The following is a 23,758-nucleotide window of genomic DNA, read 5'->3' as shown; positions in this document are numbered from 1 at the left end:
TTTTCCAGGGCTTCACCCAATCTCATGGGTCTTCTTTAAATCCTTCTGCAGCTTCTCTGCTGACATCTCAAGGTGTGCAGCTGCCCAGGACCTTACAGACAGGATCCTACCTAAATTCCAGGTCCTTTGTGCAGGCAGCCACCCCAATGGGAAGTGGTGTAAACTGAAAGTCTTTGAAATGAAAAATCTTTTAACTAAAGGTTTTTTTAGAGCTGGCAAAGTTGAGAAAAGGGAGATGTCTAGGAGCCTCTGGGCTTGGAGAAGGCATTTAGGGCTTGGAGGGACAAAAGTGGCCAGATAAACAGCAGAGTGGTGGATGCTGTGCCTGCTCTGTGTGTGCCCCAAGGCAGGAACACATCTGGAGTGATTCATGGAGGTACTGAGATACTGAAGAAACTTGCACAGACAGGCCTTGGTGACCATCAGAGTCCCACCAAATGAGTCCCATCTGTCATGAGCTGGACAGGAGAGCTGGGATGGGCCTTGGCTCTGCAGTGGGGCAGGACCCAGCTTGTGGCTGTGCTCCACGGGCAGCTGGCATGCACCAATGGAAAACCCTGGTCCAGCTCCAGCTCCTGGGGCTGCCACGGATTCTCCAGACACTTCTGGCTCTGGGCTTGGAGTCAAGCCAGAGTGAATCTCACAGAGGGGCTGGGATGAGCAGGGGGTAATGAGCTCTTTAGAGGGCCATGAATAGCAGCTTTCATGAGCTGTCATTTCCCATTAGAGCTGACTCGATGTGGAAACACAGCGCAGGGCCCTGGCAGGAGAGGTTCCCTGCCTCCAAGTCCCAGCCAGCTCCATCCACAGTCTCCTCTGGCTCTTTGGAGACTGAACTTTGCAGCTTGGACCAACTGCAGTGACTGCTGGACCCACCAGCTGCAGGACACCAGCTCAACTCTTGATTGGCAGCATGGAGAGGGAGAAGGACCAGGACCTTGCTGGGGTGGATGTGAGCTGATGTGGATGTTCTTCTGCAGCACCTAACCTGAGTGCAAGGATGCCACGTGCAGGAATCTTCAAACAAGACCTTATGCACAGGTTCCTTATGTGTGGGAAACTCCTGCCCAAAGGAAGCCAGGAATTTGATGTAAAAGCAGAAATTTTCTCCCATGGCAGGCACATTCTTCTCTCTCTCAAGATTTTTCATAGAGGAGCACAGAAGAAAGAAAGAGAAAATAATTTCTATTTCTGCTCCTTGTTTTTCCCATGTGGAATGTGTTTGGAGAATTGTTTACCTGGGGTGATTGCTTGGTTGGATTCTGGTCAGGATTGTTTGAGCCTGGTGCCCAATCCAACCCACCTGTGGCTGGGCTCTCAGAGAGGGTCACCAGTTGTGAGTGAGTTAGATATGGGAGTTAGAAAAGTAGGTTTGTAGTTTTAGTATCTCCTTTAAATAGTATATTAATGTATTTTTGTATAGTTATAATAAAGAAATCATTCAGCCTTCTGACCTGGAGTCAGACATCAGCATTTCTTCCCACTGGGTTCACCTGCATTTACAATATTCTCCAGTTGTCTTGGAATGCAAAATCCTCCTGAGCTGGCTCACAGATCACTTTGCAGAGATCAGCTGCCCACCCATCTACCAAAACCTCCCAAACCTGGCTGGATTTCAGCGCTTGCAGGATGTCTTATAAAAAGAACAGGAGGATGATTGAGTGTCCCTGCTTCCAATTGACCGTGGGGCAAAGTGCCTGAAACTAAGCCTGAGGATGGAGCTACACCCTGTTTGTATGGAGATTTGCAGGAGTTCTTGGTGTCATGTCTGGTTGGACATGGGTGTGGTGGTGCTGGAAAGGAAGGAGAGCTTGGAAAAGGAGTTTCCAACAGGGAGTAACCAAAGGAATTTATATGCCAATAAATTGGAACTGAGATTACTAAGGCAGAGAGTAATTTTTACACCCTGGAGCTCATTCATCTGCTTATTCTGGGTTTGGGTGGTTGGCACATGAAAGGATGAGGGCCAAAGGCTGGGCATGGAAATCCCCAAACCCTGTATCTGACAGAATTAGTCACTGTTCAGTACTGTTTTCTCCAAGCAGTGTGTGACAAGCACATTTCTCTCTCTCTCTCAGGATTTTTCATAGAGGTGCACAGAGAGAAGAAAGAGAAAACAATTTCTATTTCTGTTCCTTGTTTTTCCCATGTGGAATGTGTTTGGAGAATTGTTTACCTGGGCTGATTGCTTGGTTGGATTCTGGTGAGGATTGTTTGAGCCTGATGGCCAATCCAACCCACCTGTGGCTGGACTCAAGAGAGGGTCACCAGTTGTGAGTTAGATATGGGAGTTAGAACAAGTAGGTTTGTAGTTTTAGTACCTTCCTTTTTTTAGTATATTAATGTATTATAGCATAGTTATAATAAAGAAATCATTCAGCCTTCTGAGCTGGAGTTGGACATCAGCATTTCTTCCAGTTCACAATAGCAGTGCGTGGGCAGCCCTGGGTGAGCAGCGTGCCCAGCGTTAGCCAGAGCCCAAACCCACAGTGAGTGCCTGTGTGTGTGAGGGGGAGAAGGGCTGGGAGGAAGGAAGGGTGGAAAAGCCTCACTGCTCCAAGGCCAGGCTGGAGATGGAATAGAGAAGGGGGTGAAGCACAAATGACAATTCTGCAGGACTGAGCCCTACAGAGACAACTGCTGCACTCCAGTTACTCCAGTGGGCTCTCCCCACCCTGGAACCTTCCCTTTCATCCCTCCAGTCTTTATTTCATTTGATTAACAAAAAGCTTCTCTCAGCAGAGATACTGGAGCACAGCCTACGGGCTGGGAGAGGAAGGAGGAAAGAGCGGCAGCTTGGCAGCTCCCTGCCTTGGGATGGATCCAACAGGAGCATGGGAGCTCACATCCACGAAACCCCAGTGCTCTGCCAAGGCCACACAGGTAGCAAAGAGCCTGATAGAAAGTCAAGTGAAACATCTGGGAGCCCTTTTTTTCTTTCCTTCTGCTGCCTCCACTGTGTTTCAGGGCAGGAACTCTCTGATCCTCTGCACAGAGGGTTTGCCAGAGCTCCAAATGCTCCAGTCTCCCACATGAACACCCCTCCGTGTGCATCTCGGAAATCTGGGTCAGAGGACAGCAACAACAATCCAAACCAAAATGTCAGCTGATTTGTTAGAATCACAGAAGGGTTTTTGTTGAAAGGGACCTTAAAGACCATCCAATTCCACCCCCTGCCATGGCAGGGACACCTTCCACTGTCCCAGGCTGCTCCAAGCCCCATCCAACCTGGCTTTCCAGGGATCCAGGGGCAGCCAGAGCTTCTCTGGGAATGCTGTGCCAGGGCCTGCCCACCCTCTGAGTAAAGAACTAAATTCTAGTTTAAAAAACCATCACATTTGGTGCATTTTTGCCCAGGGAAATGGTGGAATCACCATCCCTGGAAGTGTTAAAAAATTGTGCAAATGTGGCCATTGGGGACATGGTTTAGTGGTGGACCTGGCAGTTCTGGGTTAATGGTTGGATTTTATGATCTTAGAGGGCTTTTCCAAACTTAATTATTCTATGATTTTAGGAGGGGGAGTGAAGCATCCAAAATGCATCCAGTAAAGCTTTTTAGTAACTTTTCCTTTCTTCCTGAAATATGTCTTATCCAGCCTGGGAAAAGGAGTCCTGCCATGTAACTTGACTGACTATTCCCCAATACTAACAAATAGCTTAAATAAATAATTTCCTACCAACACCATTAACAAATTCTGTTTGTGTGAGCCATCCAGCTGAGGAACAGTGACAGAAGTGAAATAAATTATTTCAGGAATTAATTTTGAGCAGGGAAGCAATCCAGTGTCAGTGATACAGGAAAGACACATGAAACAGGGAAAAAAAAAAAAAACAATCACAGGAAAATATAATTTAAACATCCACAGAAGACATGCAAATGCAGGCATAACGAGGGGCCTCTGGATTTTTCCTAATGAACTCTAATGCAAAGAGGAAATGAAAGAACTCTCTTTTCCACTCTCCCCAGTTCCAGAACCTCTGTGCTGGAGTGGGGGAAGGCTGAGGGGCTGGAGGGTGGGGGACAGGGACATATCTGCTCTCAGCCTGACAAGCAGGACTGTATTTCTGATGGAATAATCTTGTTTGTTAAGTGAAACGAACAACTAACTCAGCAAAACTGGAATTTTCAGCAGGAGAAGAACAGCCTGGATAAACTTCTTGGCTGAGTAGTTTTATTTCTCTTTTTTTTTTTTTTTTTTCTAAGAAGGGTTTTCAAGATGGTTCAGTATCTGAGGCCATTTATTTTTTGAAATAGAAAATCCAGTTTTCTACTCCGTAATACTTTTCATTTTGAATTGTAAGCTAAATATTCCATGAATGGGACTTCTCTACTGAAGGTTTGGGAGAATTGAAACCAAATGTTTGAAAATTATCTATTCAAAAGGACTTGGCTTGACTCGACTCAGACAACTGTTGCTTTTTTAAACTATAAACAATATTAAAATTCTGACTGTTTATCCCCATATGACTTGAGGATTGTTTACAATTTTTAGACATTTTTCAGGAACTGAAAACCTGTTTCTCATGTATATTTATGCTGGCAGCTGCTATCAAAAGGACAGCTCAGCTCCTCGAAAAGTGGAAGCATATGACAATTTTCTCTTCAGTGAAGCTGGTAAAATATGGGGTGTCAAAGCGGGATGAATTTCCCAGGCTAGTGGGATAGTTTGGCTCTCCAGGCAGTGGAATTGCCCTCTGGAGTGACAATGCCCAGGGTACAACATGCACCACGAGCCCCTCCCTGCCCCCATGCCCTCCCCATCCAGGGCACATCGTGTCTGACAGGGGTTTAGGTGGTTCAGACATCAAACTCTGACTTTGGATGTCCATTCCCTGCGATCCCAGAGCAGCTGTGGCTGCCCCATCCCTGGAAGTGTCCAAGGCCAGGCTGGACAGGACTTGGAGCAGCCTGGGATGGTGGAAGGTGTCCCTGCCCACGGCAGGGGATGGAATGAGATGGGCTTTAAGGTCCCTTTCCACCCAAACCATTCTGGGATCTGGTGTGGAATGCTGCATCCGGGACCAGGCTCTGCTGGAAAAAGATCAATTCTGCCATTTACAAGCTTTTCTAAGCTGGTGAAAGCCCAGATATGATCCCAGATGTGTATGTGCACTCCTTTACTACATCAGCAGCATCTTCCAGACACGGGGGTCACTGCAGGTCAGGGAGAGCTCACGTCTTGCTCGCTCAGATGTACAGGGTTAATATCCAATTTATACAGGCAGAGCTGGCCGTGCCCTGAGCCCCAGCAGCTCCCAGGAGAAGTCATACAAATAATTTCTTCATTTCACCTTGAATCTTCCCGTTGTGGAAGAATGGAGGAGTTTGGTCTCAGGACAACACTGGGTTTGAGTCAAAGGAAAGGGGAGCAGTGAGAGGGTTTTTAGGTCGTGGTCTATCATTGTCATTGGTTTTGTCTTTCATAATTCCTATGGTTTTGTCTTTTATAATCCCTATTATTCCTCTGTCTTTTTACCATTCCTATGATGGGTGGGGATGTGCCTGTGGGAGAGGATGTGCCCCTAAACTGCAGTTCTTGGACTGTAGGGCCAACAGACCCTGTCAGAACTTAACAGAGCTGATTAAAACCCAGCAGGGAAATGGCTCCTGGCATTCCATCAAGTCTGGTGATGCTGCTGGGAGCTTTGGTGGGATGCTCCCTCTGCCTCCACCAGCCCTGCTCCTCTCTGGAGCCTGCCCCTGCTCAGGGCACAGCCAGCACTGCACATCCCAAAGCTGTGGATCCCAGGAAAGCACTGGTGCTCATTTTGCACTGGCAGAGCCCTGGAGAGCTGTGAGTGAGCAGAAAGGTGAGTAATTAGACTGGTGACTGCATTTGCCCTGTCAACAGGATGCGTTTGGCCTCTTCCCTCTGTGCTCTTAAACCTGTCCTGCTCAGGAGAACGTTCCACTGCCATCTCCTGTGTGCCCAGCCATGGGGGTGCCCAGCAGTGAGCTGGATGGAAAACCCCTTGGTTCTCTTCCATCAGCCCTGTACAAGGGAAGGTAAGTGCTCCCCAGCCACTAGCTCTCAGCCATTTCCTTTAGACTGCTGCTCACTCGCCCTAAATCACACCAGGGGCTGGAAGAACAAAAGAAATGAGCTGGAGAAACTCTGGCCAAGCAAGTCTAACCTACAGCCTCGCCACTGCCTCGGCATTAATGGAGAAACTCAGAGAGGCTGGCGTGTCTGTGAAGAAGGACCTTCCTTTTCCAGGAGCTGATCTCCATTTCCAGGAGCTGATCTCCATTTCCAGGGCTGATCTCCATTTCCAGGGCTGATCTCCATTTCTAGAGCTGATCTCCATTTCCAGGGTTGATCTCCATTTCCAAAAGCTGATCTCCATTTCCAGGGCCGATCTCCATTTCCAGGAGCTGATCTCAATTTCCAGGAGCTGATCTCAATTTCCAGGAGCTGATCTCTATTTCCAGGAGCTGATCTCCATTTCCAAGAGATGATCTCCATTTCCAGGGCTGATCTCCATTTCCAGGAGCTGATCTCCATTTCCAGGAGCTGATCTCCATTTCCAGGGCTGATCTCCATTTCCAGGGCTGATCTCCATTTCCAGGGCTGATCTCCATTTCCAGGAGCTGATCTCCATTTCCAGGAGCTGATCTCCATTTCCAGGACTGATCTCCATTTCCAGGGCCGATCTCCATTTCCAGGAGCTGATCTCCATTTCCAGGAGCTGATCTCCATTTCCAGGAGCTGATCCCCATTTCCAGGAGCTGATCTCCATTTCCAAGAGATGATCTCCATTTCCAGGGTTGATCTCCATTTCCAGGGCTGATCTCAATTTCCAGGAGCTGATCTCCATTTCCAGGGCTGATCTCCATTTCCAGGAGCTGATCTCCATTTCCAGGGTTGATCTCCATTTCCAGGGCTGATCTCCATTTCCAGGGCTGATCTGAGTTGCAGGGACACACTTGTGGGGTTAACAAGCAACATTTGCAGTTCCTCTGCTGCACTGAGGACCTCGGGTAACGCTCACACCAGCGAATTTGGCCTCCAGAAGTCACACGGCTGTCTGAAGAACCGTGACACCACGATGGCCGTTATTATTCCTAATTAACCACATGGAAATGCAGGTGCTGGGTCTTTCTTGAGGGGCTTTGCTTGGCTCCCAGCAGCTTTCCCCACGAGCCAGGCTGCCTGCAGGATATTCCTTGGCCAGCAGAACTGGGAGGTCAGGAGCCAAGCTGTGTGCCAGAGGCTCGGCGTGGTGTTGGCCTTCTCCTGCAGCTTCACACCCCGATGGATGAGGATCCAGAGCTGTGTCCATGAGTGCTGAGCCCGAGGGCAGTGCTGGAGACAGGCAGAAGATGAAGGAGGTATAACTCTTCACAAAAGCCGTGTCTGGCCAATATTTTAGGTAATAAATGCTGTGAACTGAGGAATGCAGCCTTGTTACTGCCTGGCTGAGCAGAATTAACTCTGCACATTGGCTTCTCCAGAGTTTTCTGCCCAGGTGTCGATGACTTCTTACCACCACATCGATATTTCTGTATTTCAGCAAAATTCCCCACTTCTAATCTGGATAGTCCTTTCTGGGTGGAGTGCAAACCCCAGATTGTTAACTCCGGATAGCCGTAATTAAAAGAAAATAAAATCAAAGGTGCTCAGAAAAGAAATGGAAAATTTTTCTGTGGAAGCCAAAAGATTATATTAAACTTCAGTGGTTTAATAAAATATTATGAAGTTTGGGAGCATATTTTCCCTGGGACTTAATCTGTTTATACATCTAAAAAAGTAAATAGGATATCATTTTACTTGACCACACAGCAAACCTGATACAGGGGGGCTTCTCCACTGTATATATTTCTTGAGGAATTCCTTTCCCCTCGGGTTTCACACTCTGTGAACTGGGACCACTCCTGAGCTACCCAGGTCAGGGGAAGCAGGAATTCTTCCATCTCGGTGGAGAAATGCTGTGGATGTGGCAGGGCCAGGGATAGCAAAGGGGTGAGCACTGGGGGAGATAGGGAGACCTGAATTTTTGAGGATTTTTGCAATTTAAAGAAAGGAATTTTTGCAATTTAAAGCATTGACCTTGATTTTTGCAATTTAAAGCAATGATGTTGATGTGGTGGAAAACAAGAGGTCATGGGAACCATGCCAGAGCTGCCACTGGGGAGTTCACAGAAGGCTGAGCCATGGAGTGAGTTAGGTTTAGCAGACTGAAATCAGACACAAATGGATAATTTTGTGGTTTCCCCCTTTTTTCATAAACCTTTCCCCTCTTTCCAGGTTGCTGCCACCAGCAAAAAGAGAGCACAGCCTCTCAGTACCCGTAAACTTTATTAAATGTGTGCTTTTTCATTCTTAAATTAAATTAAAACCTTTTTTTTTTTTTTTTTCATACTGAAATAGCACCAAAGGGAGAAGGGTGACAGTATCACCAAGTGAAGGGGAGGGAGGAGAGAAAACCCAGAAACTGCTGTCTACAATCAAGGGATATTTTAATGGTTAGGAAAATGGGCAATATTTCCCCTTCATGTGGAGACTTGATGCTGTGAAGTGTGAAGTGTGTATGTGGGAGAACTGAGAATCAGTGCAAGAATCACCCTGTGCAGGGTGGGAAAGGCCAAAATATTGCTGGAAGCTTCTTAGTGCTGCTCCCAAAGGCCACCCTGGCATCAGGCAGAGGAGTCTCTCACACTGATCTCCAGGGCACCCTGGTGCATAAACTCCTTTTAGCTGTGTAGATCATTGAGTGGCAGCAGTTCCACAGCAGCTGATAAAATTCCCCGCGGCACAAAATCAGCACCAAGGATACCAGGGGCACAGCAGCCCCATCCTTGCCCTTCCAGGAATGGCAGCGATGGATTTCACAGCAGCAGAAAGACCTGGTATTGCCTTGCCAAACTGCACTGGTAAAGAAAACCCCATTTCTCTGATTTTTTTCAGTTGAAACAGAGAGCAAAGAGCTTCCCCACCCTCCAGGTTTGGCTGAAAGCTGTTGCTGATGGGTTAAAGGGAGATCACAGCTTCAATGACCTTTCTGAACTCTACGAACTGTGCCAAAGCATGTCAACAGCAGAGGGGGGGAAAATGACTTTTGAGGACTTTGGGGCAATCCTGGTGCTCAGCCCACCCAAGCCCACACTCCTGGTGGTCCAGGAGAGCTGTGGTGCCATTTGTGGCTGTGTCTGTCTCCTCAAAGACCATGGAACCATGGGATGGTTTGGATTGGAAGGGACCACAAAGCTGATCTCATTCCAGGGACACCTTCCACCATCCCAGTCTGGCCTTGGACACTTCCAGGGATGGGGAATCCACCACCTGGGCAGCCCAGGCCTCACCACCCTCATTGTATAAAACTTCCTTATGATCAATTTCGCCCTTGATGCTGATAGGATGCCTTGTAAAGGTTGGTGTGGGTTCTTCAATCCAAAATCTGGATTTGTTCTAAAATCCAAACGTTGCATCACATATAAGCCTGAGCTTCATCAATGCCTCGTGGCAGATTTGATTATTGAGACCAGAAGCATTTTAATAACCGAATTATTTTCTAATAGTTAATGTTTTCATTTTTATGCATTTTTTTTTTAAGGAAAACACTTTTTTATTTATAGCTACTTTTGATTTCTCCTCCAATACACGTGCTCAGCACTGCAGGCCCAGAAGGGATGCGGTTTTCAATAGTTTACCTCCAATTCTTCTTAGGTTAAAATAATCTAAACTTCATGGCTGGATTTTCAAATAAGCCTAAAGAGTTTAGAGGCTTAAATGCTATTAGAGTTCAAAGCAATTTGGCTGCCTGACCTCCTTTTAAAAGCCATTGTTCATATGTGGAGGGATTTTCAAAACTACTTATGGCCCAGATCAAAACCAATCAATCACAGTCCCAGATCCCTAAATAGCTTTACAAGGTGTGCAACAAGGTATTCAAACCCCTGGAAATGAGGGGGAGTAAAAGACTGAAGCATTTAGGGGAAAGTATTCCTAAGTGGCTGAGCTTGATGTGCTGGGAAGAGTTTTTAAAGGCACATTTGATGGGCTTGTGTACATATCAGGGCTCTACTGATTTAATGGCAGGGATTTGGTGGCAGGTGCAGATATTCAGCTGTAAAAAATGCTTGGTATTGCTGTAGCTTGTGCAATATGGGGAGACCAGTCTGTGGCCCTATAAAGCTGCTTTATGGTAGTGCAAATGTGACTATATGGGAGAAAATGGCAATATAACTATATTGATTTTTTAAAACATCACACTCGTAAGTGATGTTTATATTTGTCTGCTGGTTTTGGCTGGGGTAGAGTTCATTTTGTTCACAGGACTGTGGTTTGGATTTGTGCTGGGAACAGTACAGGTAACCCAGGGATGTTTTCAGTGTGGCTCAGCAGTTCTTACACAAGCATCAAGGCTTTTCCTGTGCCTCCAGCGAGGAGGCTGGGGATGCACAAGAAGCTGGGAGGGGACACAGCCAGGACAGCTGACCCTGGATATTCCAGACCATATGGCATCATGCTCAGCATATAAAAGTGGGCAAAGAATGAACCAGGAAATTTTTGGAGTGATGGTGTTTGTCTTCTCACGTCATCATTCCAAATGTGAGGGAGCCCTGCTGTCCTGGGGACGAGCATCTGAGCACTCATGGGAAGTCTGGAGTTAATTTCTTGGTTTGCTCTGCTTGTTCGTGTAGTTTTTGCTTTACCTATTAAATTGTCTTTATCTCAACCCACAGGTTTCCTTAGATTTACTCTTCCAATTCTCCCCCCATCTCACCTGCGGAGTGAGTGGGGCTGAGATCCCAGCTGGGCTTAAACCACAGTAACTTGTCAAAGCCATGTCTGTATTATCCCAACCTTAATTCTCCTTGAAATACCAAAGAAACGGCATGCTAAAATCTTCTTTTCAGCTGGGAAGACCTCATCTCTTGTGCCTTGCTGGTGCTGGCACCATTTGGTTATGCCTGTGTGTGACTGATGCCTCATCCTCGCTACCACCTTGGTTTTTCCATTTGAATGAAAGAGCGCAGCATGGAGGGCTGTCCACCCCCCATTCCTGCCCCAAAAAACCTTGCTCTTAGAACATCTGTCCCAATAATTACCTGCCATCCTTTTGGCTACACCTCATGCCCATTCTGACCAGCACAGGCAGATTGCTCCCCTCACCTCCCGTGACACACTGGGGAGGGGTGATGTGACACCAAGAGCCCAGCGTTCTCCCAGCTTCTGATTTGAGCTGCAGATGCTGGGAGGGACCATGGCCTCATGGAGCCAAAGCTCTGTGACCATCTCTGATCTGCTCATGTCATGCATTGCGTGAATTTTGAGGGGCTGAAGGGAGGCAGGCAAGAAGAGGGACTGTTGGGGGGGTGTGTGGAGCCTCATCCTCCTTCCTGCTGAAAGGTGAAGTGTTTATGCAGATGTGGCATGGGGCATTGCCACAAAAGGCCTTAAAATGGGACATAAATGGGGGAAGAGGTGAAAGCATCAGTGGAGGTAGTGAACATGGCACTGAGCTGTGCCACACCAGGACAGAGGGGCTGAGCACAGTCTGGCTTTGGTACCACCAACCCATCACCACTTCTCTACCAGCTGGGGCATGGGAACCTGGGCTCAGGTAGAGCTTTGCAGTGACAGCTGTGGGAGAAGCTCCTGGGGCCTCACGAGCTGAATGAAGCTGAATTTTCCCTCGGGAAATGGGCCTGGCAGGCAAAACCCTGTGGGTTTGTGTCTTCAGGGGATAGGAAGGTTCCAGAATCTTTGGGAACACAAGGAGATGTGTAGGGCTGAGTAGAAAGGTGGTTTAGGGCAGCCAGGAGAAGCTGTGGCTCAGCACGTGCAGAGGAACTCAGTGCCATGAGGCTGAGTGGGTCACCAAACCCTTCTCCTCACTTGCCAAATGTTTCCCCCTCAGGTGAAATTGTAACTTCTGATCCAATTCTCTTTGGACTCTGAAATCTCTGCTCTGCTGGGATTTTATTAATATCCTGCCAGTAAACTTCATCCCCAGGTTTCTTCCTAACCACACTCCTGGGGGATCCCCACACAGTTTGTTTTGCCCCCTCGGGTACTCTTCAAAGCTGGGCTCAGGAGAGGGAGCACTACCACGTGGTTCATGCAGCACCAAGGTGTAACTGGGTACTCCCACAGCTCAGAAGTGCTGGAGATCAAGAGCCAGCAGATAAATGAGCCCGTGGTAATAAAAGACTCTGCTTCACTAACAGATATTTCTGTCACTTAAACGTTTCCACCAGCTAAAAAAAACGAGGTAAAGGTTTTGCCTGACAGTTTTTAAAGCCCTTCACAACCTTCCAGCTTCCCCCTCAGTTCTCCTTTAGGAAAGAACTATTTTTTCTCATTCCTCTTTGTGGACATGGTTGTTGTTCACTTTTTCCCAACCAACCCTTCCTCCGGTCTATTTAAGACTGGCCCAGCTTAAAACATTCATCATTATGGCTTAAACCATGTGCACTGGACACCAAGAAGTTTCTGCACATTCCTGGTGGGATGGTGGGTCCCCCCAACACCTTCAGGATGTGCCATCAGCATCATCTCAGTGTGGACCTTTTTCCCATTCCCAAAATCCCTTCAGATGGGTCCCCCTTAAGAAAAAAAAAAACCTTAGAAAACCATTTTGTTGTCAGAGTAGCAAAAGGGATGCCACAGGGAGCACTGGTTTAGAGCCAGCTCCTGTGAATGAGGCCTTTTGACTACCTGGCAATTTTCATTATAGAGTCAAAAGAATCATTTGTGTTCTTTCACTTTTGGCTACCAAAATTATTTTCTCTCAAAACAAAACAAAGGATTATTGGTTTTGGCTTCCTTAAGAGGAAAAATAAGCTTGGCTGATGAAAAGAGCTTGCTTTAAGGGGGGTAAAAGTAAAACAAAAAATTGGGTAAGTGGAAGCAAAATTCACCAAATGTTTCATGCAATAAAAAATCCCCTAAGGTAACGTTTGGAAAGCCAAATTAGGTATTAAGCCACCTTTGTTTTATTGTCAAAAGTGGTGAGGTCTGGCCAAAATGGCCCTTGCAAGCTCAAACCTGGCTGAACTTTCAGGAAGACTCTGAGCTACCCCAAGCACTCGTGTCACTACTGAAAACTTTGCACCTCTGTTTTTTTACAGAGGCAGGGCTAAACCTTGGGCCCATTGAGGGGAGCTGCTCATGTCAGTAGGACCAGGCTGTTGTTCACAGCCTCCTTTTCTGGATGTACACAGCACCTCTTCTCTGAGAGAAGAAAGGAAACAAAGCAGCGTAAAAAAAAAAAAAAAAAAAAAAGAAAAAGAAAAAAATCAAATCAGAGCAAATCATGTTTCAGCACAGCTATTATTTTTTTTTCGCATTTTCCCCCCCCTCTCTACTGATACGTAAAAAAAATATATATATTATATTATATTTTCCTTTTCTTAAATTATTTCTTTCAGCCTCAGTCCCAGCCGAAGTCCTGCCCTGTCATCTGGTAGAACTTCATGTTGAAGGGCCGGTAGAAGTCCCGCAGCCTCTGCACCACCTCCTGGTCGATGTCAGGGTGGGTCCTGCCTTTTGTCTTCCCCAGGCAGTGGGGTTTGCTGCTGCCCTCCGCCTTCTTCAGGCACGGGAAGCCCTTGGTTTTGTTGAAGTAGAAGTGTTTGTCCGTGATGATCCTCTTGAGGCCCAGAAAGTCCTGGACCCTGCCCAGCTCCCCCGCGGGGTCGCTGATCAGCCTCTCCCCGCTGACAAAGAGGATCTGCCCGATGGGGAAGTGGAGGAGCCAGTTCTCCAGGTGCTTGGCGTAGATGCCAATCTGGATGGCGCTCCACGAGGTGTCGATCAGGCCCGTAGTCCTGTTTTTGAAGGTCAGGCTCTCAAAGGTGGGGATGTCAGGCTTCTTGGAGAGCGTCTGGGTGTAGTCCGAGATGGCTCTGGTCACGGGGTCCCGCACCACCACGATGAGCTTGGTGCCCTTGGACATGGAGGAGATGCGGGCTGGGGCCTCCTTGGTGACGAAGTAGCTGGGGGTCTTCTCCATGGTGATCTGCCCCTCCAGCGTCCTGGGCATCAGGTCCCTGCCAGAGAGGGAATGAGGGACATGTCAGTGCCAAAACGCCCTGGGCAGGGTCGGGGAGCTGATTGTGGGCAGAGCTCTGGGGGTGTCCTGGGGATCAAGGGCAGGGTGGTCCTGAGCCTCCTGCCTCTGGCCCAGCCCTTCCCTCCTCGCATTTACTGTCAGGAGGCCACAATGCTCTGATTCTGCAAACACCTGAGCTTGTCCTTGATTTCCCACTTCCTTTCACTGCCCATTTACCTGGAATTAGACCTGAACTCGCAGAATAATTCACACAGAATTCACAGGGTTGGAAGAGACCTCCAAGATCATCGAGTCCAACCCAGCCCCAACACCTCAACTAAACCCTGGCACCCAGTGCCACATTCAGTCTGTGTTAAACACACCCAGGGATGGTGACTGCACCACCTCCCCGGGCAGCCATTCCAGAACTTTATCACCTTTCTGTAAAAAACTTCTTCCTAATATCCAACCTCTATTTCCCTCGGTGCAGCTTGAGGCTGTGTCCTCTGGTTCTGTCAGTTCCTGGAGAAAGAGCCCAAGCCCAGCTGAGCACAGCCACCTTTCAGGAGCTGCAGAGAGTGATGAGGTCACCCCTGAGTCTCCTTTTCTCCAGGCTGAACACCCCCAGCTCCCTCAGTCATTCCTCACAAGGCTTGTGCTCCAAGCCCAAATTCATTTTGCCAGTTCAAGCCCTGCCCTCTGGATGGGATCCCAGCTCCCTTCTTGCAATGGCAGGAACACAGCACATCTCAACCATCCTAATGCCCTACCCCTTTAAATTCCTCCCTGCCCACACTGGGGTTTCCTGCACAGAGGCTTAAATTCCCTGGAATAACAGTGAATTCCTGGAGAAACAACACTCCCTTCCTGTCGGACAGGGGAATTTTCAAGGGCCAGGATGCAAGACTTTATTTTTTGGGATTTCCAAGGAGGCAGCAAGTTGGAGCCACATAAAAATGTGCAACATCAGCCCCCTGACCTCAGCAATTTCCTTCTTTCACCCAAAGACATCCCACACAGCAGCTGCTTTGGGAAGCTCTCCTAGAGTGAAGTGGGAAGGGGCTTGGGGCTCGGGCCAGGGTCCATCCTGCTCCATGGTCCCCTGAGAGTTCAGAGCCCTCCTGGGCCAGGATTGGGTGTGATTTGCTGAGGAGCCACAGGATTTGGTGGCTGGATAGCCTGAGCTCCTTCATGTTAAACAAGGCACACCAGGAAGGTGTAGGAGCCACAGGAGCAGGTGACTCCCAGCTCCTCTCCCTCTCCTGCATGCCACACCACATCCCATCCCTCACACACATCACTCCTACAACACAGTAGGATGCCTCAGGTTTTAGCTTTTATATTTTTCACATTCTGTGCTGCTTTAGTGTGTGGGTCTGAGCTTCATATGAGGGGACGGTGAGCTCTCTTCACAGAGTAGAGAGACAAAACAATTCCTTCTCCAGCTGGGCACCAAGGACAAATGATCCAAATCTCAGGCCCAAGAGCATAAACAACGTGGGCTGAAGAGAGAAAAACAAGCAGGATGGGAGTGCCTGGGCTGAAGCTGGAATGGGACAATGAACTGCAAGGTGCAAATGGAGCAGAGCTGATCCCAGTGAGAGCCCCCGGGAGCGCTCGTGCATTTTGGGACCATTTTGGTTCATCTTGGGTGCAGCCCTGGCTGGGCTCTGGTGCTGCCCAAGGTGGATCCATGGAGGAGATCCTTTGAATAAATCCCTGCTTTATTCTGTAGCTCTGCCCAGCCTCTGCTCTAGGTCCGATTCACACAAAACCCCAGATTCCCACCCCCATCCTTTGGTGACACACAAATCCATCCTCCCAGTCCATGCTCAGCACTTTCCCTCTCCACAGCTGATCTTCCCACGGTCCCTTCCTTCCCAGGGGGAACGGGGGATGGATGGGGGGGTGCCTGCAGCCCCGGTGAGGTTCACACCATGCCACCAGCAGCTCTCATGGCAGCTGCAGCCCCTCACACCCTGACCCCCTGGCTCTGACCCCGTGTGTGAGATGAACTGCTCCCTGCCCGCCTCCCTGCAACCATCCTGCAGCAGCAACATCTGGCTTGCAAACCTGTGCAATATGCCAGCAAAATTGAACCCATCTATCAAAAAAGCAACAATGAAAAGGCAACAGCAGCTAAAACCAGCAATAATAACCAAACCCCAGGCTGTTACGTTACAAATGAGAGAGCAAGGAATGGCCCTTCCTAAAGCAATTCCCTTTGCAAGCACCTTACACAGGGGCTGAGCAAAGACATCTCCCGGAGAAGCCAAACCTTTGCTGGGGGTTTCTGTCTGGGGGAAACTCCAAGACTTTGGGACATTCAGGCTGGGGAATAAGCAAGCTGAGGAGTGTGAAAGATCTCTCATACATCCTGAAGATGTGAAGACAAAGGGAATCACCACTGACAATAATGTGGTGTTGGAGCACCCAAGGACCCTCCCTGCTTTCATGGCTTGGGATGAGCTGCCAATGGATTTGAGAACAAACACCTTAAAGCAAACTGCAAAGGGGAAATCTGCCCTCTGTTAGCTTTTCCCTGCTCAGCAGCTTTGCTGCAGCTCGATTTTCCTCGCCAGAAATGTTCCAGGGTCTGGCTGGGATCTGGAGCACCCCAGCCTGAGGCATTGGTGGGAAAGGAAGTCTGTCGTGGTGGCAAGTTTTGAAGGAGGTGCCACGGAAGGGGTCACTGCAGGGAAAACTGTTATTAAAAAAATGCTGCTCTTTCTGAAAGAGCCCCACAGCTCTGCAATCAGCCTTGGGTCCTGTGGGAAAGGGTAAGGAAGGGCCAAATCTGCTTCCAGAATGGTCACAGGGTGGATGGGACCCTCTAGATGGGGTGGGGTAGCAGGGCAGAGAGGGAAAATGAGCTGTCTGAGGGGGCTTATTTCATCTCTGACTTCTCCACAGAAACAGTGCCAGAATTCTGTCCCCAGGAAGGAGCCAGACACGGTGGTGACAGGCATGTGACAGGGCTGACAGCCCCGGGGGAAACACAGAGCCTTCCCCATCATGGAGCCATCAAACAAGCAGGGCAGAGAAACTGAGGCACAGCCAGCATCGTGGCTTGGTGCAACCTCACAGCCCCAGAGGGGTGTGTGCTGCTCCCTGGGCCACTGCTGCCACCAGCACCTCGTCTTCTTCTTCCCCCACCATCTCTCTTTTTCTTCCAAATCATTTTAAGCAGTGACTCTGCAACAGGAATTTATAAAAAAACCCAAAACTCGCTCTCACACGCACTCCCCTTCCCCCAGCTCCAGCCCACACTCCCAGAAGTGCCATTACAGCATGTTCAGGAGATGATTGAAAAGAAAGATGCTCTAGCAAGAGTGATAACTTGATGTAACCAGGAGCGTGTATGGATACATAAATTCAAAAATGCTGCCTAAAGAGATTAATTCCTCCCTCCCATGAGGCCAGCTGCTAAGCCCAGGGGCTGTGCTGCCCAAGCAGCTCTCACAAGGCTCTGTATTTGCTTTGATGAGCTGTGAGTGTACATGGGAGCGAGCTGAGCCTCCTGCTCTGCCTTCCTTTAGATCTCAGGTGAAATCGATACATGGAAAGATGCATCTCAGGAAACTGAGAAAGATTTAAAAAAAAATAAAAACCTCCAAGAAAAGCTGTGAGACTGAGGAAGCTGAAAGGAGAGGGGCAAAAGATCAGAGAGGTCTGCAAGGAAAAAAGAAAATCACTCATTGTGTTGTTGGATGTAAAATCAAACCAAACTGGCATTAACAGCAAAAGGACACCCTTGCCACTGATTTTAATGAGGATGGATTAAGCTGAGCTTGGAGCAAAACAAGAGGCAGGAACAGTCCTAGGAGAGGACAAGGAGCCCTGGGTCTCTCCTGTCCTTACCCATCCTGCTGTAGAGGCATTCTCTCTGCATAAGGACAATGCTCAGGGAAATTCTGGTGTTTCTGGAACAATCTGTGATACAACTGCCATCTCTCAGAGAGTGCTGCACCCTCACAAAACAAGTCAGGGGCCTTGGAATTTCCTTTGTCTCTGCTCTTCCACCCCCATGGAAGTGCTGCAAGCCACGCAGGATGAGTGTTATCACCTGCAGGGTGAGTGTGTCACCTGCTGAAATACTTGTGGCTCTGTCCCTTGGCTGTGCTCAGAACGGAGTCCAGCACTCTCGGGGTCTGGGTGTTGGGATGACCCCAAGATTGTAAAAGTCCTCATTTCCCAGCCCGTGCAGCCAAAGAAGGAGTCTGAATGTGCAGGGTCGGCTTCTCAAGGTTGTTTATTTTCCCTTCTCTAGAACATTCTCTCTCTGACCTGCTGAGCTCTGTCCAGCAGCTCGGCCATGGCATTCTGTCTGCCCTCAGGGCAGTGTTCACATTTTATACCAAAAACTCCGTGTGCCATGGTTACAATAACGTGTCAATGTCTGTCATTGATGTTGGGCAGTGTGTCTGTGCCTTAAACCAACAGAAAAGTGTCACCAGCACAGCGAGACATGGAGGGCAAGGAGAAGAAGAAGGTCAGGACACGCCCAAATCCCTCCATCTTGTCCCATTGAACCCCATTCTAAAAAGCCCCAAAATTCTACTTTTCCACCCTGTGTTAATTCAACCACCACACTACTCAAACCCTTGTGGCTTGTAATTCCTCACACAGAGTTGGCAGCTTTTTCCACAGGCTAAAATCGAAGCCACAGGTGATTTTGACTTCGTGCCAGGGTCTCTGAGCCCCCTGCCACGGTCTCAGACAGCCAGGGCAGCCAGAGGGATGTGCTGGACTCCCACACAGCAGCACTGCTTCATTCCCACTATCAGGGAACAATCCCTGGGTTGTTTGCTTCCCCAGGATGTGCTGAGGTGGCCGTCCTGCCACCATGGCATGGTCCCCGTGCCCAGTGCAGTGAGGCCCCTCCCAGCACACAGGTTTCACCATCTCCAGTACTCCAGAGGAGCTGAAGTGTGACGAAAGCAGATCAGCTATCAACAAGAAATTCTTTACCATGAGAGTGCTGAGATCCTGTCACAGGTTGCCCAGGGGGGTGTTCAAAGCCAGGCTGGACAGGGCTTGGGGCAACGTGGGCTAGTGAAAGGTGTCCCTGCCCACCTTGGCACGAGATGAGCTCTAGTGCCCCTTCCAAGCCAAACCATTCTGGGAGCCTGTGGATGCAGTGCACTGAGCTCTGCTGGGATGAGAGGGACAGCTGTCAGAGCACATGGGACATGCTGACACTTTCAGGAACTCACAAAAGTACCCCAAAAAGCAGACCTGGTGGCAGGCAGCCACCTACGCCTGTGCCAGAGCACATCACACTGCTGGGTGACTGCGCTGGTCACAGCCCCCATGCTGGGGACAAACAGGCACACCATTTCTATGCCACCTTCCCAAACACAGTGCTCTCCAGAGGCAGAGCCTCTCCTGCCCCCAGCCCCCAAATCTGCCCTCTGTGGCTGCTGCTGGCACACAGGGAGGGCTCTGGGAGCTCCTGAGCCCATCCTTGCAGCACATGCTGGCGTTTATTTGAGCAAGCCTCAGTATTTATGGATCTCATTACATCTGCAGCCAGCAGCAGCTGTTTCCACACTGTGTCTGTCAAGCAGCATCTCAGCAAAACTGCCTTCCTGTCCCTCCCTCCTCTCCTTCCAGCTAAGCTCCCTCTGAAGTTTAAGTCTGACTGACATGGGTGCAAGCCTCCAGCTGAAATGCAGCCCCCACAGCTCCCGAGGTGTCTTCTGTGGCCCCAGCCAAACCCCCAGCACTGAGCACAGCCAGGGCTCCCAGCCCCAAACCCAGCCCGTGCAGCAGGGCAGGGTGACAGTGGGACAGGGCAGGCAGCCGTGCCCATCCATGCTGTGCCCACCATCACATCCTGGCAGAGGTGTCCGTGTGTCCCACAAGCCAAGGGCTGTGCCAGAGTGTTGGGTTAAGCCCTTTTCTGACCCAGAGATGGGGTAACTGAGAGGTGTTTTAAAAACTTTCATTCCATTTTCAGTCTCATGTGAAGGGTGAGACAATACAGATGCTATAATTCACATCATCACAATCAGAAGCCAACTGTTTCCTAATTACAATACACTATAAATGTTTCTTAACCTATCAACTTTTACCACACCATCCTATAATACCTTAATGCCAATCATCTAAAATTACTCTTCATGGGTCCTGATACAGTGCATCTTTCATAGTTTCATTTCTCCATATATATCTGTGTATATATCTATATCATATTTCTTAATTACAATACATTATAAGTGTTTTTTGGCCTATCAGCTTTTGCCACACCATGCTGTAAATCTCCTTAAAGCCAATCATCTAAAATTACCCCTACTACAATGCATTTTTCATGGTTCTATTTCTCCATATAAATCTCTATTTATCTCTCTCTATATAATATATATCATATATATATATCATATATATAGTCTTTTTTTGCAAGGCCATCCTTGGCAACTTGTTTCTAGCTCCATTTCTCTCTCAACAGTGTCTGTCCTATTCCATGGCATTTCCAAGTCAGCATTCCTTATCTCAAGGTTTGCATACAGATGCACACTGTGTGAGCCTTCTGTCAGGCTTTGAGGATTCTCTACAAATCCATTTCCCACACCAGGGGTGCTCAGCAGAACCTCCCAGTTGCACACCAAGTGCCACGGGCACCTCCCCTCCTTCCACTGCTGGGTTGAACCACCTCAGCATTTGAGAACAAACCACTCCATGAATCTCACTGCCTCCAAAATGGACTGGGACACCAAGCTCCCAGTGCAGCACTGAAGGAGGCAACAGCTGGTACCACCCTGTCACAGCCAGGAAGCCTCATCCCTTCCTGAGGAGCTGGGAAATCCATCTAAGGAATGCCATGGAGAATGCAGCTTGTTTGCTGATAACTCCAGAGGCAAAGATCCTTCCTGCACCTCTGGCTGTGACCTTGCTCAGGAGGAGCAGCAACAACCACAGAATTCACAGAATCTCTGGGTTGGAAGAGACCTTCAAGATCATCGAGTCCAACCCAGCCCCAGCACCTCAACCAAACCCTGGCACCCAGTGCCACATCCAGTCTGTGTTAAACACACCCAGGGATGGTGACTGCACCACCTCCCCGGGCAGCCATTCCAGAACTTTATCACCTTTCTGTAAAAAACTTTTTCCTGATATCCAACCTGTATTTCCCTTGGTGCAGGTCGAGGCTGTGTCCTCTGGTTCTGTCAGTGTTGCCTGCAGAAAGGTGCTGGGATGGGGATAAGCTGCCAGCACCACGCTGGTTTGCAAGGTTCAGCCTCTCATGCTCGTGCCTCCAGACCTGAGGAGGTGCTTTAGCATCCTCTTTTCCCATTCCCAAGCCAGGCTCCAGGAAGTGTCTGTGGGGCTGCATTCCTGCCTTGGGCCAGGAGGCTGTTTCTCTGGGAACTTCCCAAAAGGGCCTAATTGAAGCCTGTGGAGATTTTTTTTCACAGATTCATGGCTTTTCAAAGGAGAAATTTGCACCTGACTGCAAACACTTTTCAGGGAGCTGTAGAGATCAAACAATCCCAGGCTGAGGGCAGAGCAGCCAAGCCACAGGGAGCCAAGGCGGGGAACAGCGGTGTCCCCAAGACAAGGGGGTCACACACCCCCAGGAGACCCCGTCAGAGCAGCACAGTGTGACCTTGTGTCACTGCCCTTCGTGTCACTGCCCTTTGTGTCACTGCCCTGGCTGCAGAGCCCCGGGGCTGTGCAGACAGGGGCAGCATCTGCACGCAAAGAGGGGGCTCTGCTCGCCAGCCCCGTGCCCCCGCGGTGCCTCCCGTGCCCAGTCCTGTCCCCCTGCTCTCCCGGGGATGCAGAGTGTGTGGATCACAGCTAATTACAGCACGCAAACCCCCTGTCTAATTGCTCTGATGAATTATTGACGGGCTGAGCTGCTGCTTTGAGGGCAGCAGGTAGTGGGGAGTGCTGTGCTCACGCAGGTGCCCAGGGGCCACTTTGTGCTGAGAAGCGATCCCGGCGTCCCAGCATCCCGTGACCAGTCTGGGAGAGGAAACTGTGCCAAGAGGTTCCCAAAAAAATCCACCCTGCTGGAAAGCACATCTGCAGACCAGCAGTGCCTAAGTGCTATTGACAAGCAGAAACTCCCTGGTGTCATTAGCCCTGCAAGCCATTGATTTTCTCTGCTGGAACAAGAAACTCATCGGAGCTGAGGCAATCACAGGTGGCACTACCAGCTCCTCTGGGCTGTCCAGCTGGGTTTGGAAAAGGGGTGTTTCAGATTTGTTTTCTTTCCAATGGCTAATTGCTGGTAAATCCCAGCCCTCTGCCTACCAGGAGGAGATGAAGAGCCCCGGGGCTCTTGGTCACAGCCCCTTCAAATGTGTCCATCCTTTGTATGGGAATGGAGACACCACCAGGCATCTTCTAAAGGATCTTTCTCTGCCAGGGTTGGGGCTGGTTCATCAGCCATGTCTGCAGTGCTTCCCCCTTGGGCTGGCCATGAGCTCTTTAACCCAGCCTTAGAGCCCCTCTCCCAGCACTCCCAGCAGCTCCAGTGAGCAGGGTAACTCCTGCACTGGGAAGGACAAACTCCTCCTGTCCCATCAGACCTGGACCCAACGCTCATCACCTCTGGTCTCTCCAGCACCATGTACCTCCCCCAGGGGCAGCTTAACCCCAGCAGTGGGCAGAGCTCCACTCATAAGGAGCTTTGCCAAATTCTTGCAGCACCAGCTGATTCTTACAAGGGAGGAAACCAGGCTCACAGTGATTTCATCACATTTCCAATGCCAGTCCCAAGTGAAAGGGGATCCTTTATTACAACCTGCTGACTCCCCTCTATGTCATGTCATGCCAAAGGAGGATTTTTCAGCTGAGACAATGGACAGGATCCTTTTACATCCCTTGCAAGTGCAAATCAAGAGCTCCCCTTTGCCATCCCAGCACGCACGAGGGTCAGCCACTGCTGGGAGAGGACAGCAGAGGACATGGCTGGACACGAATGCCATGAAGCCAGCACTCACCTAAAGCAGAGTTTTGCTGGGAAGTCCTTGCCTGTTTGTCCACTGCATGCCTGCACCATGGAGAGGGAGCTTCCAGGCTCTTTCCAGCACACAGAAGGATGCCAGGAGCCACAAACTTGACAGGGGTCAGCACAGCCTTCAGCCTGGACCTCACCTTCCTCAGTTATAATCTTAAACCATCCAGTTTTGGCACCTGCATTGCAATTTTTGCTTGTTTTAAAGATGTGCCTGTGTGGGCTGGGGTTTGTGCCCAGCTAGGATGCGAACAGAGCAGGAGATGGCACGTGTTCTGAAAAGTTCAAAGAGTAAAGACTGAGGGATGAGGAAAAAAATGGGTACAGATGGCCCAGCACCTGATATAAATAAATCTCAATCTCATTCTTGTCGGAGTCTTCCCCCACATTGGGGTGACTCCAGGTGGTGGTAAAGTCTCTCCTCCAACCTGTGTCTTCAAAGAAAGACTCAGTAGTCTTCAGTCGTCTGGTCTCAAGGCAGTTTATTGCAATAATCTCAAGGCACACAGACTCCCTGACATTGTCCCTGACTCTTTCTCCCTTTGTGTCTCTCTCCGTCTCCCTCCGTCTTCGTCTCCCTTCGTCTTCTTCTCCCAAGGGGCTGGTGCCATCTTTTATATCACACATTACCTATTAAATGTTTATAGTTTTTCCCCAAAGCCTATCACCTATATTGAACAGTGGCTTTCTACTCTAAACCAATCTGTGAGTGCCAACATCAACAAGAACATGGGGGACAGGAAGGAGAAAGAAGGAGGACAGGGCACGCCCAAATCCCTCCATCTTAGA

General features: G+C 49.3%; 1 protein-coding gene across 1 annotated transcript in view; it reads right to left on the bottom strand.

Annotated features, from left to right (window-relative positions):
• Positions 1–13,353: 13,353 nt before the first annotated feature.
• LOC128797640 (heparan sulfate glucosamine 3-O-sulfotransferase 3A1-like) overlaps positions 13,354–23,758 on the bottom strand; it is a 32,873-nt gene continuing 22,468 nt past the window's right edge. The window contains exon 2 of the mRNA XM_053960386.1: positions 13,354–13,999. Within this exon, the coding sequence (XP_053816361.1) occupies positions 13,381–13,999 (619 nt within the window). The 3' untranslated portion in view covers positions 13,354–13,380. The remainder of the gene's footprint in view (positions 14,000–23,758) is intronic.

This window comes from Vidua chalybeata, chromosome 19, assembly GCF_026979565.1.
Source record: "Vidua chalybeata isolate OUT-0048 chromosome 19, bVidCha1 merged haplotype, whole genome shotgun sequence".
Lineage (NCBI taxonomy): Eukaryota > Metazoa > Chordata > Aves > Passeriformes > Viduidae > Vidua > Vidua chalybeata.
Note: the sequence above shows the minus strand (reverse complement) of the source record. Positions and strands in the feature narration are given on the sequence as shown.